The 18921-nt window shown below is 40.0% G+C and overlaps 1 protein-coding gene across 3 annotated transcripts in view; it reads right to left on the reverse strand.

The window, feature by feature from the left end:
- Nucleotides 1-6841: 6841 nt before the first annotated feature.
- Nucleotides 6842-18921, reverse strand: part of kif7 (kinesin family member 7) — a 16714-nt gene continuing 4634 nt past the window's right edge. Inside the window, exons 1-20 of one of the 3 annotated variants that reach the window (XM_010741427.3) lie at nt 18407-18562; nt 16682-17075; nt 16395-16592; nt 15876-16275; nt 15441-15788; nt 14639-14831; nt 14364-14531; nt 13976-14134; nt 13661-13806; nt 13410-13528; nt 12648-12803; nt 12360-12565; nt 12046-12243; nt 11278-11403; nt 10982-11158; nt 10677-10892; nt 9548-9754; nt 9221-9419; nt 8756-8917; nt 6842-7865 (exon numbers count right to left, since the gene is read on the reverse strand). In XM_010741427.3, the coding sequence (XP_010739729.1) occupies nt 7471-7865; nt 8756-8917; nt 9221-9419; nt 9548-9754; nt 10677-10892; nt 10982-11158; nt 11278-11403; nt 12046-12243; nt 12360-12565; nt 12648-12803; nt 13410-13528; nt 13661-13806; nt 13976-14134; nt 14364-14531; nt 14639-14831; nt 15441-15788; nt 15876-16275; nt 16395-16592; nt 16682-17012 (4104 nt within the window). In that variant the 5' untranslated portion in view covers nt 17013-17075; nt 18407-18562 and the 3' untranslated portion in view covers nt 6842-7470. Of the gene's footprint in view, nt 7866-8755; nt 8918-9220; nt 9420-9547; nt 9755-10676; nt 10893-10981; nt 11159-11277; nt 11404-12045; nt 12244-12359; nt 12566-12647; nt 12804-13409; nt 13529-13660; nt 13807-13975; nt 14135-14363; nt 14532-14638; nt 14832-15440; nt 15789-15875; nt 16276-16394; nt 16593-16681; nt 17076-18241; nt 18358-18406; nt 18563-18921 lie in introns of those variants that run through there. The other 2 variants (XM_027281722.1, XM_027281723.1) reach the window with 2 other exon arrangements.

Genomic DNA, 18921 nt, shown 5'->3' on the forward strand with positions numbered 1-18921 from the left:
GCCTTTCTGCCAACAAATAAATTTAAAAAAAGAAGAGGCAGCTCTCAGAAAGAAGCTTTAATCTAAGGCTGATAAGGTTTATTTATCTACTATATTTTAAAAGAACTATTGTTTAAATAATTTCTGTAAATGTGAGCTGACAATATAATTGAAAGATTTTTTTTTTAAGGAAACAAACACAGATCATACAAAAACATCTGAAAGCACAACAGTGATCTTTATAAGTCTTTATTTTATTTATACACATGTTTTTAATTACCATTAACCGCACACTGGTATGTTCCCAACTTCTTTTCTGTCCAACTTCTTTCTTTCCCTTTTTTTCTTTCCTTTTTCTTCTTTTCTTTTCTTCTTTCTTTCTTTCTTTCTTTCTTTTCTCTTTCTTTCTTCTTGCTATTTTGCAGGCAGACATAACAAGGGGTATATGGTAACTTACAAGCTCCTGACAGATGATACAGATTGCCTTTAATAGACCTTAAATGTCCACAGTTTAAAATCAAATGTGGTTGATATATATATATAGATATATATATATATATATATAGATATAAATTTCACTTCTGAATCATTGTTTTAATTTTAGGGGTTATTCTTGATAGGAGATGTCTAATATTTGCTTATGAAAGGTGTTTTTATCAGTTTAATAAAACATTCCCCTGATCATTCCCCCTCATGACATCATCAGTGTGTTCTCAGAGGTATCAGGTGTGCAGGAATGTTCCGGCAGCTTTAATGTAATCACATTTCATGAGGTAATCTGCCACAAAATCACTCAGTTATTCCCTCACTGTTCAGTAGCAGTCACATGTACACTGACTCATTGATTGGCCTTTAAAAGGTCTCAGTGACCTCAGTAATTAGCTTCATTTTGATTTTCATTTCATTTTGACAGGAAGGCTTAAAGATAGACTGATTAGTGTCTGATGGACAGCTAACGATGGACCAATTAATGCGGCCCTGCTCTGTGCCAACACAACCATTTTAGAGGCAGCAGGCAGACTCTGTCAAGATGGCTTCCTTATAGACAACATAACGTTCTGCCAACCTGCACAGTCCGACATGTGTCTCTTCTATGGGAGAAGTCCTTTCTCTCAGAGTAAATGACACAGTGGTGGACACTGAGATTCAGAAAATAACCTTTTCTCTTTTATTTTTCTTTGTATTTTCAGCACCTGGTGTAAAACACTTATTTGTATTTAACTGTTTTTTTCTGCTCTGTGTCTGTACATCAAACAATATCTAAAATTACACAAAACTTAAATGGTGCAATAATATTGATAATATAATCTGCAGCCTGTCTGACAATCATAGCCTATATTGTTTTCTTGATTTTTAGCAGAAGTATAGAGACATCTTCTTTGATACGATTATTTAAAAAACTTTAAGATTTTCTTACATTTTTGGAATTTTGCAAATGAAAAGCACAATTTATATTTCAATTGATAATGGAAGTTAAATAGTATTTTATTGTTTTGGGTTTTTTAAAAGAGACTAGTGAGGGGACAACCTAATAACACGTACTAAGAAAGAAAGAAAGAAAGAAAGAAAGAAAGAAAGAAAGAAAGAAAGAAAGAAAGAAAGAAAGAAATGAGAACTTAAAAGTCTGTAAAGCATTCATGTGTGTTTGAAGACACTGGTATACAGCAGGGACTGATTTTGGATTTTTAACTTTTAAATATATTTTCTCTCTAAAAGTGTCCGATTTGTGTAAATAATTATTCCCATGTTCCTCATGCACAGATGATCAAAACATTCCTCAAAAAAGTTAATATTAATAATCAAAGCTCACAAGCTCTGTTTGGCCTTCTATGTGTTTAATGAAACAAGTGTGATAATGATTGGTATTTGAAAGAATTAACAAGAGACCAACATCAAGACACTTGTAAGATTAAGTGGAAAGAAATATTTAGTTTATCAGCGAGTGGGCATTTTCAAATATATCTAACTATATACAGAAAGAGAAATAAAAAGACAGATGTAGTTTTGATTTACACTGTTTGTCTCATTATGACTGAGGCTGCAACTAAGGATTGTTTTTATTTCTGATTAATCACTTTCAGAAATTAGAAAACAGTGCAAAATGCCAATAACAATTTCCTGATAATGTCATTAAATTGCTTATATTATCCAACCAACAGTCTAAAATAAAAGATATTCAATTTACTAACACATATGATTAAGAAAAGTAGCAAGGAGAGGAACTGGAACTGAGAAAAGTTTTCTATTTTTGAACAATTAATAAATGACCTAAATAGTTGCTTGTTTTTCTGTCAATTTACTAAATCAATAAATGGAGTAAATGTTGCAGCTTTGACTGTGGCAATAAAATTTCATGAACCTTTATTTTCAATAAAACTAGGTAGTTTGTCATAACCTACCTAAAAAGACGCGCTGTCTTCTCGTGCCTGTGTCTTTTCTTTTGGTTTAATGTCATTAATGCAGGACGTTGAGGGTTTGGAGGTCATTCCTACTTTCGGTTATCTAGCTTTATGATGGATGATTAACACTCATACAGCTAGATAACCAAAGACAGGAACAGTCTCCGTTGTTTTGCTGTAACAGCAAGAGGTAAGTCTGACGCTTCCTGGGAACAAAGAAAATGATTGTGGAGTTAATGCATACCTAATTACTTAATGTCTTAATTTAACACTGTAAAGACTTCAACTGGCATTTTTAATTTTAAAAACTGAAATACTTCAAGCTTAACTTTTCCACAACCAACTGAAACCAACTTTTTAAAGCTTTCCACTCATGATTCATTTTTTCCATCAAAACACACAATTAAAACCTTTTAAATATCTTATATCTGTGTCACTTACAGACAGAGCTCAAGTCTTTGTGGACTAATTGTAATAATTTCCAATTTCATGCAAACACAGTAGGCTAACTAACTATATGACAAAGTGAGGTGACAAATTCAGTATGTGACTGATCACACTGTCTTATCACACTTTAAAGTGCAGCTTTAAACACTCAGATATAACATGTAGTTTGGCCTACATATGTTTATATTCAATCTTTACATTACCTCTCACACCTTTCAAACAGACGTTTAAATCTTTCCTCAGAGAAGAGAACAGGTCTTCAAATTTTTCATTAGCACCACATGATATTTTTCATCGAGGCCAAACCTCATAAAGATCCTGCTGAGCAATTACTATAAAATCTTACAAATCTTTGGGAGGGGGGCACTATCAGGGGATTTGCAGGTTTATGCATTATAATTTATTTGATAACAGCAGCTTGTGCAGCTTTACATTTCTGCATTACTATTATTAATAAACTCATGTTATGATGCTGTCACTCACAGTAAATACTGAACCCTACGGGTCACTTTTCTACACTTTTCCCTCAAAATACAGTTTATTACTTCTATATCTACATCTCTAACTCATAATAACCTCATGATGAACTCACGCTTCTCTTTGTCAGTACGTGTGACGTCAGTTGTTATAATTGGGGAGTATATGCACTGACAAAGCATGCGTCACTCTCTTTGTATATATGGGAGAAAACTCTCACACACATTACTACAATTATCGCAGTCCTTTATGAATTAACTATTATTCAAAAGACAGACTTGGGTCTGTGCCTGCACTGTGTTCAGTTTTAAGACAATCAGGACACACGAATAAAGTACACACAAGTTGTCTTTATTGGTTCAGTGTATTGGAGGGTTTGTGAGGGGCTTTTGGTACAACAGAACAGGCCTGTAGCTTCACACTGTCTTTGTCAAATAGGTCAAAGCAGAGCTTTTACTCCATGTGCAATTTTAAAGACAGGAAACTGGACATACTAGACCACTATGACTATGATCTATCTTTATCTGGCTGTGGCTGTAACCCTATTCGAAACGTGACTATATGAAATGAACGCAGACTATAGTCTATAACACCCTGTTCCTAAAAATATGTCTAACATTAGGCCAGTGCGTGTACAGGCTGTGGATGATTTGCATTCATTAAAACATGCCTGTAGATGACATCTGTGGGAACTAATCAAGACCCCTGTATCCAAAAAAAAAAAAAAGACTCACTTTCACGTCGTGCAAGATGCCTCCTGCGTCCACGGAGACTAAAACATCCACATGTGGAGATGAGGGTTGGCTCGGTAGCATCATTCAGGCTCCAGATGTGCAGGAGTTTTTTCCCGTGCAGCCTCGGTTTGACAAACAGGTGAGCGCGTGAGTGATCAGATCGATAAATCCCACACCGTCTGCCGAGGATGTGGAGGAGATATCCTTGTTGAATTGTGTGTTTTGTATCCGTGATCGGGATCCTGGGGGTCCGTCAGACGAGCAGAGATGTGTGTATGATGGCCTTTCATCCGCAGTGTGTCAACTGTGTGTGTCCGAGCTCCTAAGGATGTTTTTATCCCCTGTTGGAGCATCCAATGATCTGCTCTCACCTCCTCTCTGCCTTTTTCTCTAAACGCTGCGCTGACGTCACAGCGACGGCAAGTTGCTGACAACCAATCGGATGTGTCCTCCGATTGGCGATATGTCGCATGCGCACTTTTAGATCATGAGTAACTCCACTGTGCAGCAGGTTATAGTCATAGTGCTCATGCTATTAAATGGTTTGTCTTATTTCCATTTATTTCCAAAAATTGTATAATATTGTTAAGAAGGTAATCAGGCAGCAGTTCATGAATCAACTAACTGACACTTGTCATCTCCTCAAACTTAAAGGCACTATGTAGAATTTGAAAAGGTCTGGGTTTGGCACCCCCCAGTGGTAATAAGGATGAAGACACTGTGACAGACAACAATGCAAAATTAGATTCAATATTGTTTGTATTTAAAGCCAAACATATTGAGAGCAAATCAGCAAAAACCTGCATTCACACATGGCATTCACTTCTTTCAGTGGCTTGTTTACATTTTACAGCACATTGCTGTTGATTGAACTATTGATTGATGTACTGATATTTATTGTAGCCCTCTGCCTTAAATATATCAGGTCAATATTTGGTTGTGGTGTGCTGGAGTGTTCTCATGCCTGGAGTAACCAAGTGGCAACCTCTGATGCTGGGAAATGAAGCCAACGCAGAAGTGCTGAAAACTGTAAATCCTCAAATGTCCTCTTGAGACACACTGCAGGAGTGAGTCTTCATCAGCACGTTTTAAAATGTCCCAACTTCACAGCAGAATTAAACATGTTTACAGCCTGGTTCAAAAAACGGTTTTGGTCTCCGGAGCTTTGGGGGGGTGGTGGGGCTCAGGTCCGCCATTGATCCACATCTTTGCCAATATTTAGATCAACCAGGAGGCGGAAGAAAAAGTACATCTTTACATCACATATTTTCGCTTTCAACATGGCGCTTCAGAAACCTGCAAGTGACGTCACTCAGGCTCTGTCCATTGTTTGTACTGTCAATTGAAGTAACCCACTCCACTCAACTTTGTTCTGCAGCGCCACTATTGGTCAAAAGCTTCACAGGGTTATTTAAAGGTCCGGTGTGTAAGATTCAGGAGGATGATTTGGTAGAAATGGAATATAATGTTTAGTGTATGTAATAAAAAACAAGAAAAAAATATGTTTTTGTTATCTTAGATAGCCTTTTATATCTACAAAGGATGTGGATGGATATGAACCCGCCTCCTCTGTTACAGTGTTCAGAGTCCTAAAACCAGACCCCACTCCCCCTCATATGACCTGGATCATCTCTCTCCCATAATTCCTCACTGTATAAAATGTTTTGGGTTTCATCCTCCAAACTGCCCTGCCCAGTCCACTGCCAAAACTACCAAGCCTAATATGGAGCTAGAAAGATTTGATAGGACTTGATTTTGGTTTTATTCTCAGAGCATTATTGGGTTTATCTGTTGCAGTTTTAATTTAGTTTGTAGAATTATTGTCCCCATCTGTGGAAGCCAAATTAGCAATAACATTTTTTAAAAATCTGGTTTGGAGAAAAAACTGTTGCTTGACCCTCATGGAGATGAATCTGCAAATATTTCACTCATGTGAAACACTGAGTTTACACTGCCCTCTACTGCTGAAACTGTGTCCACAGTTCTATCTCACACATTTAATATTCTCTGTACTCTACTATAGGGAGATGATCAGGTAAATGTGGGAGGGCGATGCAATCAGCAACTACGTCACTGGATGTCACTAAAAAAAATCTTGGTATTGTAAAATGACACCCTAAACCAGTCATAACTGATTTAATAAACCATTCACAGTTTTACTATACCTCTCAAAGTCTGTTATTCTTCACCTCTGTTATTATAATTATTTTTCTAATCATGTTTGGAAGTCCTACAATTTTGGGGCTTTGGGGAATGTAAAGAAGAGGTATAATGTTGACGTGCAGTCAGTGAGTTCACTGGGGGCTACAGAACGATGTTTTCTGTGCCTGTATTCGTTTACATTTTGGTATATTGACATCATTAACAGTATGTTGAATTAACTATTACCATTACCTTTTTGCAATGTATCAGTCTGTGTTGAATATCACCAGAATATTTTATAGTGAAGAAAACTTCAAACATAAAGATTCTCTCCATGGATTAAAGCGTTGCAAGCTTTAAAGTGTCATTTATCATTTCCTTTTATTTGTGAATTTTGGGTGCTGTTGGAATTTTCCTGCAAGAAAAAGACTGTGGCCTCTGAGCCCTGCCCAACTGATCACAGCTGTATTTCTCCTCACCACGCCTATGCTAATCTGACATTTCACAGAAGCTTTCATGCCTCATCTACATCAGCTGAGATAACATCCAAGTCAAATGTCAATAATCATTTCCCTATTCCTGTGTCACAAATTGTGGAAGAAATAGAAGCTTCATATAAAGATTTCTTGCTTTGAATAGAGATGCAAACACGAGGCAGATAAGTGAGGAACACAAAAACATTTTAATATAAAATACTGTAGAAGGTAAAAAGACTACATGATTAGAGAACATGAGAATCTCCTTTTGTATTGATGCAAATGATTTACCGCTTATTGACTTTCATGGTTGGTATGACGGGTGGCACAGTGGTGGAGTAAGAAGGTTGGGTTGAACCTCAGCTGGGGATCTTTCTGTGTGAAGTTTGCTCCGGGTACTCTAGCTTCCTCCCACAGTCCAGAGACATGCACTTAATTGGTGACTCTAAATTGTCCGTAGGTGCAAACAGTTGTTTGTCTCTATGTGCCCGGTGATGAGCTGACGACTCGTCCAGGATGTACCCTACCTCTCACCCAAAGTCAGTTGGGATAGGCTCCAGCCCACCTGAGACCATAGTGAGTATAAGCGGTTACAGAGTATTGATGGATGGATGGTTGGCATGACCATATTCTCTACCAATTACTGTATGAAAAGGAAAGTCGACCTTAGTGAAAGTGCTTCATATAGTCAGTGGGTGTCCTTGTTCATTAAAAAACATTTTAAAAATTGAAATGCAAAAACTACAGATGGATAAAATATTTCAGAAACCACAGAACAAAAATCTATGAGAATGAAAAGTAACGCAATATCGATATTCAGACAGGATTCTTCCGTACATCAATGAATGCATTGTTTGAAGTCAGTGGTCCGACGTTGAGGCTGGAGCGGCGGGACTCTCGGCGAGACTTAACCACAGGCAGGGCTGTTGGCCCGCCCCAGGACCCCAGACCAGTTTGAACTACACGGTTAGCAGGAGCGTCCCCACCCGCTCGAAGCCACAACTCCTCCATGACAGCTGGTTCCTCTGTGGGGAGAGAAGAGCGTCTCCACGTAGACGGGAGAGGGGTGTTCACCAGCTCGCGCATTTCCTCTCTAGACCTGGAAGGTTTGTCCGACTGCCCTGTCCCCCTGCCTCCTGGAGTGTCCTCAGGGCAGCGAGGCAGCTTCTCCATGCTGCCCGTGCCTGCTGGTTTACCATCAGACACCACAACTGAAAGACAATGAAGGAAGGAAAGTACATTTACTTCATACAATTAGTACAATTCTCATGTTCTCATGTCCAGAGGCAATTGTTGTTCTTCTTACTGACAGCATTCACTACTAGTTGTTTATCAGATTAAAATATTACCTAGAAAATGTGTTTTGAAAAAAACGTATTGTTAAAGGTTAAATCAAGGCTTTCCACACTCTCACACAGAAAGTTGGACAACCATTGTCAACATCTCAAGTGCTACCTAAACTTACTGTTATTTTCCTGTAACCTACTGAATAATTAATGTTACTGTTCCTGCCTCGTTGGTGTAGTTTATAAATATGAATTAAAATGAGTTGAAAAAACTTAAACAATGTTATTTGTCTTAATCTTGTCAGTTTTGTTTACCCACTGTGTCCATGGAAACAACATCAACACACTATGGTATGGTGTCCATACACAGAATGGTTAGTCTGCTTACTTTTCTGGTAACTACATCACTGCCCGATAACCTTAATGTTTGGTAATTTATGATGCCATTCAAAGATATAGCTACAATTTCATGCAAACATTTGGTTTAGTTTAATTTAAGTTTAATCAAGAAAGTAATATAAAGGTTTATGGATAATCCTTCTGCTTCCTAACAGAGTTAGTGGCAGTATGACAGAAATGGAGAGGAGAATAAAGATACAGAAGATATGTAAGATTTAAAACAAAACTCTGTGAAGTGGATTTGCCCGAGTGTAAGTGGAGGGAAATTGGCACAAGTCACTTTATATGGCATTAAGCAAAGTATGGCTTAATAACATGGGTATCTGAAGCCATCTCGCTTCAAGGTGTAAACACAACGATTATAATAATCAAACATATTAAAAGCAACAAACACTTTGATCTAATAATACACTTACCTTTAGCATGCTCCTTTGGCTGGCTGGTTGAACCACAGAGCTCCCTCAGTTTGTTGCTTAGTTCCAGATTTGCTGCCTTGTAGTGGTTCAGTTCCTTGCTGAGGTTGTGGATCCATACCTCAAACTGCCGCTGCCTTCCTGCCAGGCCCTCGTCCATTTGCTCTGTGGGTCAAGAGGACAGACATGAGGGTATGCAAATACTATCAATTTTAATGTCTGATTATGGAAATCATCTAAAGAAAATAATAATAATGTGGAAGGAAAAAAAGATAAATAACTTGTCTCTCTGCAATACCCTTACTTTAATCACGTATACCTTTAAACCTAGTAAAGTACTTCCAGTGTATTATTATGCATTATAAGTGATGCAAGCACAAACACATACAGGCATCCTTTCCTTATTTCTTCCACCTTTTGTGAGAAATAATACTTTTGTTATTTGTAAAACCTCCATATGCTCCACACCTCGACACTGCTGCAGTAAAAGCTGTACGCTCCTCTCATGTTCCTTCTGCTGTTGCGTGAGCCGACGATCTGTGTCGAGCTGTGTGCGATCAAGGGCGTTCTCTAACCACTGCACCAGCCTCTGCTGTTCATCCAGCTGCATTTCTAGCTCAGCCAGGGCAAGTTGTAGTTTACGCTCCTCCTCACGCAGAGACACCACCTACAGGAAACATTCATATCAGTTCTCATCAGTATACGTATCGTGAGTTCATAATTTTCTCCCTGCAAGCTCATTTTTGCGACGCTGAAGCAGGTGAGAACACTGCTAAAAACAGTTGTTGCACAAACCTTGTCAAAATACTTGCATAGCAGAGCTCTGGTCTCAGAGGCAGACAGGTAACTGAGTTTGGCCATTAGGTTCATCTCCCACTGAGAGAGCATACTGGCAGAAGCCCTCAGCTGTCTCTGCCTCTGAGTGATGGCCTCATTCTTGTACTCAATAGCTGCATCCAGAGCCTCAATCGCCTCGTCAAACTGGAAGAGTGTTCGCTCCTCCTAGAAACAGTGGGAACAGATGGACGTCATGAGAACATGAACATAAACTTTCAGGCACAAGGAAGAAATTCACTAACAGTTCCAGTGAGAACGTTGTTACATGCGTTCTAGCCAAACTTCTTAATGTTGCCATGTGAGTGAGAGAGCCCACATCAGGATTTCTGGGGCCGATCACAGATTACTGGAAGCAGTATCAGCTGATACCAATACTGCTCATTTAGAGCTTAAACAAATAAACTGTGTTTTTCCCAGCATGACTGTGACTTGGGAGGAGGGTATATTTCAGTTTTAAGTAGTTTCTTTCTTATTTCAGCATTCTTCACCTTATTTTAGTGTTTACTCACTATTTTCATCTGTTCACCTTTTCGTTTACCCTGAAAAAGGAACTACTTCATGTTCATTTATTCAGTTCTTTTAATGAGCGGATTGCCGTGTGTTTGATTTGAAGGGAAATTTGCAGCTGGTGGGTCATGATCTTATTTTTAAACTGCAAGTTGAACACTTCTTTATTTTTCATGTGTCAGGTACTGTACAGACTGTATAATAACTTTCTGAACCATCTCCACCATACACCAAAAACATAGTCATATTCAAGACAACATCTCTCTCTCCCTCTCTGGAAAAAACATTAATATACATGGCCCGCTTCCACAGGAAGGCTGTATTAGTGGGAAATACTATTATAGGCTTTCCGTGTAATAAACCTGGGCTCTTCTGATTGGTAATGATTGGTGGACAAACGGAGCACCTTTGCATGTGAGAATCTGTTTGCAGCAGAGTAATATCTCTCTTACTCTGAAGTAATTTGATCTTTCTTTGCCAAGCAATTAAAAACATGTTCGTCTGTCATGAAGGCTGATATCATGACCACTGCTCAGAAGACACAAAGTCTCAAGTCTTGAACCCAAGAGTAATATCTGACCTCAGGTGACAGCAGGTTACCCTGCCGCAGCTTATCATCCAGCTCCACTCTTTGTTTTAGCAGTGAGTCTTTCTCTTGACGTAGGTTGGAGATCTCTTGGCGAATCTGTTGAGAGTCTTGAGCGCTGCTGCTGCGAAGAAGACCATTCCTCTCACTCAGCTCTCGCTCAAGTGTCTCAATACGCCCCGTCAGTGTCAACAGGTCTTTACTCAGGGCCTGGAAGATGAAGAAAAAAAAAAAGTTTTAAGCTTGTGTGAGTTCCTTGTGTCACCTGATGACAATCACCTGATTGTTGCTGTTAATACCTGACTGGAGCGGAGCCTCTTGGTCTCCAGGCCGCTGCGTTCATGTAGCAGTGCCTCTTTCTTGGCCAGGATTTCCTCTCGTTTTGTGAGCTCTCCTTCCAGATCTTCCAGCCCTCTCCTCTGTTCCAGTACCCGCTCCATTTCCTCATCCAGCCAGCGTTTTTGTTCCTCAATCTTCTGCTCACAGTCAGTTAAGACACAAAAACTGATACATCAAACCATTGTGTGACTATTTTTTTTAAAAAGATTTACAGGCACTTTGCTTTGTATGAATTTAAAGTTAGTTTCTGTCCCACCTGTTGCTCTTCCAATGAGATGACAGAGCCGTTACTGCCGCTGCGTCTTTGCCTCTGGAAGGCTGCGATCTCCTCTGTCTTTATTCTCAGGATCTTTTGCTGCTGCTCATTCTTTATCTCGAGCACCTACAGAAGGGATAGAAGAAAGAAAGATGAAAGGTCCAGTACAGAGCTAGAACAGAACTACTACTACTCTGCCATAGAGAAATAAAATGCATTTGGTCCTCATTTAATTTTTATTCACTATTGCCAGACATGTGGACTTCTAATGAGTAGCATTTACTTTGCATAGAGCTTGGGGAGTTAAGTCATTCTGACTTAGAGGCAATGATTAGAACCAGAAATTGATGGTGTGGCAAACCTCTGCTATGAATTTACAGTGTTACAGCAGTCAGACGTCTTGGAACCTTTCTAGCTGTTCCCTGCAACAGTACAAACATTACATTTGGAAAATATTTGGGACTGGCTAAATGAAACAATGACTTAAATAAACTTTGGCTAAGGTTTGTTTTCTTGCTCATGTCTTGTCTGACACACTGGATCTTTAACTAATGTGAGACACCAAAGTTAAATGTTGGATGAAAGGTTGCCGTTTTGATCGCTTTTCAGGTTAGACTGTTGGACTTCAGCGTCAATACTAGAGAGCAGTGTTTCTTCCATATTTGAAGCTATGTGTTGAAGTAAGTGACACCATTTTTGTACAAAATACCCACAATTAGTAACTGGTAATTAAACACATTACTGCCCTGCTGTACTGGCTTGAGGTACCTTGACTCTGTGAGTTCTTCGCTGCATCTCGGTCTCCAGACGTCGTTTCTGCTGACTTTCCTGTCGCAGCCGCCTCTGCAGCTGCTCCTGCTGCTGTCTCATACTCTGAACACTTCGCTCCAGCTCTAACACACGACGTTCACTCTGGGCAGGAAGGTTAGCAAGACGAGCAGTATCCCTCTGACGCTGACTGAGAACCTAATACGAAATTATTAAAAGAAGAATATTTAAAATACAGTGTTGTGTATCTTAGCTGGAAATCATCATCTTTTGTCTGTTGTTCTATGTGTTATATAGAAGTGTGACAGTCAAACCTGGACTTTGCTCTGAGCAGCAGCTATCTTCCTGCGACACTCCTGTGCTCTGGTCTTGTCTGTTGCACTGATTTCTCTCTCTTGCTTCTCTAGATCCTGCAGCTGCCGTTGGGCCTCCTGCAGCTCCTGTCGAGCCTGCATAGCTTCGCTCTCCAGAGCTGTGATCTTATGGCTGTACTGCCTGTTCAGGGCCTGAGCATCCTTACCTAAAAACATCAACAATTTAATTGACCAAAAACACATAAGAGAACCTCCATTTGGGAAAGACACAGAAACTGAAATTGCTACCTGTTTTGACCAACTCTTTGATGAGTTCTTCCTTCATGCGGATGGTGACAGACAGCTCCCTGATTTTCTGCTGTGCCTGAAGAAGTCCCCACTCTGAAACGCCTTCAAAACTCTTCAGACTTTCACGCACAGATGTCTCCCCCGTACTGGTGTTGGCTACGCAGAGAGGCGAGAGAGTACATGAGAGGTCAGCAGGGTGGTATAATGTAATATAAAAGGGGACAGAGGATTAAAGCAACAGCCAAGGTTCAAACCCTCATGTGTGACCTTCCTTAAATACCAACACAGATCAATACTCCTCAAGAAAACAAAAGCAAAATGTTGAATACAGTTTAAAAACATCTGATCGCCAAAGAATCTAAAACACAATCCAAAACTCTCAGATTTTTTTTAAAGATCTTTCTGTGCAAAAGAAAATAATTTAGTATTTCTCAGTCCTGGAAATGGACATGTTTAGTGCACCAGAAGACAGCATGCCTAAACGCCTGTGGATCATTGCTTTATGTGGTAAGATGCAGTGGAAAGTTTATAGATGGTGAAACACAGCAACTTTTCCACAAACACATGTGAGTACACGTGAAGATTTAGATTTTGAACATGTTCTGGAAAAAATGGTTGCATATCACTTTTTCTGTGACTGGTACTGAGTGAATGCTTCTCAATGTGCCAACATTTGTGTATAAATTATTTCATTAGTGAGGTCACACAAACAATTCAAACAACAAAAATCTACATAAAGACATCTAAAGTTGTTAGACTTACATGCTTTTCTGGCTAAACAGGGATGATCTGGTTCGGGCATGTGAGGTATGAGCCCTCTACCACTGGCTGCTAGTCCTCCTGACAGCATGTCCTTCTTGGTCCAGGTCAGGTTCACCTGCCTTTCTCACAAAAATAAGCACATGTGCAATAACATTTAAAAAGTCTGTCATGCATGCAATATGTATTTTATTAAAGCTTAATTTATGTAATGTTAAGTACCAGATACTATGAATTTTATCAAAACAACATACTTGCGTCTCTCCCGGCTGAGGTTGTAATTACTGCCTTCCTCTTCAGTGTCCTGCATTTCTGCTCCTCCTGGAATCTCCTGCTCCTCATAGAGGCTACCATCCTGATCACCACAAGGCCCATTGCCAAGGTAACCCACTGGACTGACCTGAAACCACACACAGGCTATGTCATACTCGTGGATCAGCATAAATATGTTAGTAAGCGTTTTCTTTATAAAATGGTACACTGCAACTTTAGCATATGCTCATCCTATAAAAGATAACTTTTGACTTCACACACTTCCACAGGCTGAACCAACTCTGCTGGCTGGTTACCTGTCTGTATGTGCCTCCATTCTGACTGTGTTGCATGGAGCCCATAGGGGCCGTGTGTGGCCGCGATCTCAAGTTAAGGCCCAGGCCCATCAGCCCCGGAGTAGACAGATGACACTGCAGCTCTGCTATTAAGTCCTGTTGCTCCTGCAGCTTATCGCTCTGAGACAGGGGGGAAGTAATCAAATAAGTAACATGTCATGTAAAGTAACAAATCTGTGTAATATAATGTTGACACAGCTTGGGGAGAGGGACGATCACTCTGTTTCCAATCTGGCTCATATTACTGCAGCTCAGCTTGGTTAGCCCTGCTGTGACAATTCACAGTAAATATGAACTGTGACACACCGCACTAATGGAAGAACAATATTAGAATTTCACTGCATCATACCTGCTGTTTGTATTGCTCCATAGCGTCCTCTAGAGCTGCTAAAAAGTCTGTGTTCTCGCTCTCCAACCTCTGGATCTGTGCTTGAAGATGGGCAATACTGTCCTCTTTCTCTGCATCTTTCTCACTTTCATGTTCGTGGCTCCATCTCTCGTCCACAGCCTCTGCATCCTGGGTAATATTTAAAACACAAATAAACATAGCAGCACATTATGCCTAAAATCCCTGAAATTTTACAGAAAGAATTTGTTCGCTTCAGAGTGTGAAAAGAGACACACCTGGTTCCTTACAGAAGGCCTTCCTCTCCTTAATGCCACACTGTCCTCGGTGGAGCTGTTCTCGATACCACTGTCTGGTCCTGAGGCAGTGGTCAGTCCGCTTCGTTCCTCCTCCACGGAGCACAGCCACTCCTTCACTCTCAGACTCTGTTCTGCAGTCAGAGCCCCTTCGCTCTGCAGCTCCCGCAGCAACCTGTGATACATTAGTAACAGAAGATTTTAAAGAAAAAAATAATGATGATGATGATGATACAGCCTATAGCTTTATGCTACAATAAACATTAATTTAATAATCATTTCTTCTTATTCTCTGCTCCTCAAACTAACAAACCAGTTTGAACATACTTCTGTTCAGCACTGAGCTGCATTCCATAAGAAAAAAAAAAGAAAAAAAAGATAGAAATTAGAAATATGTCAGTGTGTGGCTTTTAGGTATTTTTAAGTTTTTAGAGTTGTAATGAACAATGACCATATATCAAGCTTTGGCTAAACACATGCTCTAACACTGGTGGGTTTTGGTCTTTTTAGGGATTTGTAGACAAAATAAAAAGATAGATCAATACCAGAATTCTCTCAACAGAGTGAAATCTCTCAAATTTACACGAGCAACTGAATTTCATTTGGATCACATAGAATTACATGAAAGATGCTTGAATATTATATATCATAAATAGTTATGATCACTTATCACTTAATATCTCTCTTATCTCTAAACTTGTGCATGGGGCACCAATGGCACCCTTACAGCAAATTTAAAAATGATTCAGACTAGATTTAACTCGATCAATCCATGTGCTTTAACCTGTAAGCAGTGTCTGTGCACGTCCTGTAGTGGGCACTCTGCACTTGCAGTCTGCTGATCTCTCCCTCTCCGAGTCGGGGTCTCCTGTTTGGATCAGCGTGAGAAATAATGCGCGTCTCCGAACGCTGGCGGTTTTCGAGGGCCCTGCGAAGGGCTTTGATTTGTTGCTCCAGCCCTTCCACCCGATCTGGCTCCCGCTTGCAGTTGACTGTTGCCCTGTTTTGAATGTTTCTGGCCCTTGTGGCGTAGTTTAGTGTGTTCAGACTCTCATCAAAGTCTGAGGAGGATGGGCTGATGCAGGCAATCATGAGTGTCTTTGAATTCCCTCCCAAAGAGTCTTTTAGGATCCTAGGTGAGAAAAGGGGTTATATAAATTAAACCAAACTGGCATTAAATTGTATGGCAAAGTATCTCATGAACGTATTAGAAATGTACCTTGTGATTTTTGAATCTCTGTATGGTATGTGAGAGCCTTTCCTCTTGGGGTCACCCAGTGCCCCAATGACATTTCCCAGAGCCAGAAGGCCGCTGTTAATCTGAATACTCTCTTTAAGTCTCTCTCCGGTGTTCCCTGTCCTTAGGATGCGCTCAGACCCTGCCAAGTCGACAAAGTGGAACTTGGAAGACAACATTTGTGGTCCAGAACTTGTAGCAGTCCCATAAAGGCGAGAGCTTCCCCGACGCTGGTCCATATACACGGTAAAGATAGTGTGTGACCGGCTGGAGTTTAGATTCATCTGGGTTGCGCCAGTGTGCCTGGCTGTGTTTCCTGACTCGAGTAAACTCAACACCTCATCGAGACCCTCCACTTCACACTCCTTTACGCCACACAAAACTATGAAATCAATAGATGGAAAAACATTAAATGCATATAAATACATACATAAAGTAAAATTAAGTTATATCACAACCAGAGAAACATGTTTAAGACTAATTAGGCTGCCAATTCCATACCAATGTTGCCTTTATCCTCCCGGATGTGGATGTCCTTGCTGGCCGTCTCCACCTCCAGTAAGTCCTTGAATTCCTCTTTATAGACCTCCAGATAGGAGACTCGGACTGAGAAGTCTGTGAGATCATTTTCATCTAACAGCTTGAAGATATCTGCAACAGCCCTGGGGATGATACCCTGCTCCTCATCTCTAAAGGAGCCTACAAATTTAAACACATTTAGAACATTTGTAATTGTGCAGGATAAACCGAAATGACAATGAAATAAAGGATAAAATAAAATAACTTACAGATATTAGCCTCTCCAATGGTGTATGTCTTGCCCGAGCCTGTCTGCCCATAGGCAAAGACCGTAGCATTGAACCCTTGAAAGAATGCATCTATAAGTGGTGCGACAGACACCGAATAAACCTCCTCTTGACAGCAAGTTTCTTCAAATAGGTAGTCACATAGGAAGTGTCTGTCGTGACCCAGCGTAACCTGGTGCAGCTCTGAGTCTACGGTGATGCAGCTCTCGTGGCAGTGTAGAAGCTCTTTAGGCAGCAGGGGACGCACTCGAACAGCCACTTGCACTGCAGAATAATCCCCTCTGCCTTGGCCACCGGGCACTTTGGGAGACATTCCTTCTGCGCTGGTAGAGCTCCTCTGTGTTCCTCTGCTATGTATGGATCATTTCGGGGGCCACTGGAAGGGATGGAAATCATCCGTCACCAAAAGTTTTTTTTACTGTCTGGCTGGCTGAAAGATGCAATATAGGCCATAAGTGAACATAATCGATTACTTGATTTCCCAGTGACGGCAGCTCAAGCACACTTTTTTTTTTGTGTACAATTTCTGCCACATTTTCACTTTAAGCTAAAACCGGAGAGGTGGATATGGATACATTTATACTTTGATAATGCAATAAGTCGTGATGTTTTTGTAATAAAAGAGACTATTCTGGAAAGTTAGATAAAACTCACAGAAATCTTTACTACGAGGGAACGTTTGATTTCAGCTCATCAAAGGTAAATTGAGGTTCTTCATCACACTGATGTAAATAACACAAAAGAAAACAGGGTTGCCATGAAGCTCAGCCTGTTTATTGATTTGCCAACAATGGCCTGGAGATAATAAAGAGACAGCTGCCTCTTCGTCTCACAGTTTATCATCCTGCCCCGGGCTACAATAAATAACGCTTCACTCGCCCTTGTTTTTGATCAAGCTTACAGTTTATGCATGCATAGTTTTAGACCTAATGGAAGTTGTGTTTTCTTTCTTTGTGACAATTTAAAAGGGCACAAAGCATGTGGACAGTGCAGCTGAAGAACAAGAATAGCAGCTGTCACAATGTTTTCATTATGTTAATGCAAATCAACACATCGTGGAGCTGCTTCGTGTTAGAAAACAGATCTGACACACAGAGTTGGTAATATGTGACTTTACAGCAAGTATGCACAAACAATTGGTTCAAACTTTATCATAAAAAAGCTTCAGTGATGGCTTATTTACTTCATTTCAAACACAGACCTTTTAAAAGTTACAAACTTTGGCTCATTTGAAACATCAAATTTATCGACTTGACTAAAAACTGCAGCTTATGAAGTAACGCTGCGTTACTCTCAGTAAAGTGAGACAACGTGGATCAAGTTCATGAAAACCTTCCTAACTCTGACGTAAGTTCATGATTGTACACAGCTTTTTAAAACACACCATGCGACTGTGAAGTTATTTTGATGTTAGCAGGCTGGTTAGCCAGCCCCCGTTACCACCGTCAAACAAAGTAAACGGTCCCGTTATCCATCCAAGAAAATCATGTCGGATTTTTCTAACTTTTTCCATAACAAGAAACTTCCCAACTTTTCACTCACACACTAGTTTGGTCGCATGTTTTCCCCAGATAACCTCGGCTAAGCTAGAGTTAGCCAGTTAGCCAGCAGTCCGAACAACAAAACCAAAACATGAGGATGAGGCTGGATGATCAGACAACACGCACTGAGCGATCATAACCACGAACATAAGCTGACATAACTTACTTTAATGTGGCACAAGTTGGACCATGGACTCAGGATAACACTGGAGTGTTTTTTTTTTTTGGAGAATGGAAGTTGAGGGGCAGCCCGGGGGAGGAGGAGGAGGAGCCCGGGAAGTTTGGGCTGAGATCTGGGTGTGGTCTGAGGGAAGCATCATGGCTGAGAGGCCGCCTGCAGACCTGCAGAGTTTATTATTATTATTATTAGTAGTAGTAGTATTAGTATTAGTATTAGTATTATCATTATCATTATCATTATCATTATTATTATTATTATTATTATTATTATTAGTAGTAGTAGTAGTAGTATTGATGTATTAACATCTAAACAGCATTTTAGTACTTGAGCATTTATAACATTTATCTATAACAATGCATCAGATTTTATATATAGAATGATCACATGTTTTGTGTGTAAAATCTCTAATGTAACTATAAGTAACCAAGTATCTGATAAGTGTAGTGAAGAAAATTGTACAATACAATATTTGCCACTGACATGTAACAGAGTTTAAGTAT

The sequence above is a fragment of the Larimichthys crocea genome, chromosome VIII (genome assembly GCF_000972845.2).
Source record: "Larimichthys crocea isolate SSNF chromosome VIII, L_crocea_2.0, whole genome shotgun sequence".
Lineage (NCBI taxonomy): Eukaryota > Metazoa > Chordata > Actinopteri > Sciaenidae > Larimichthys > Larimichthys crocea.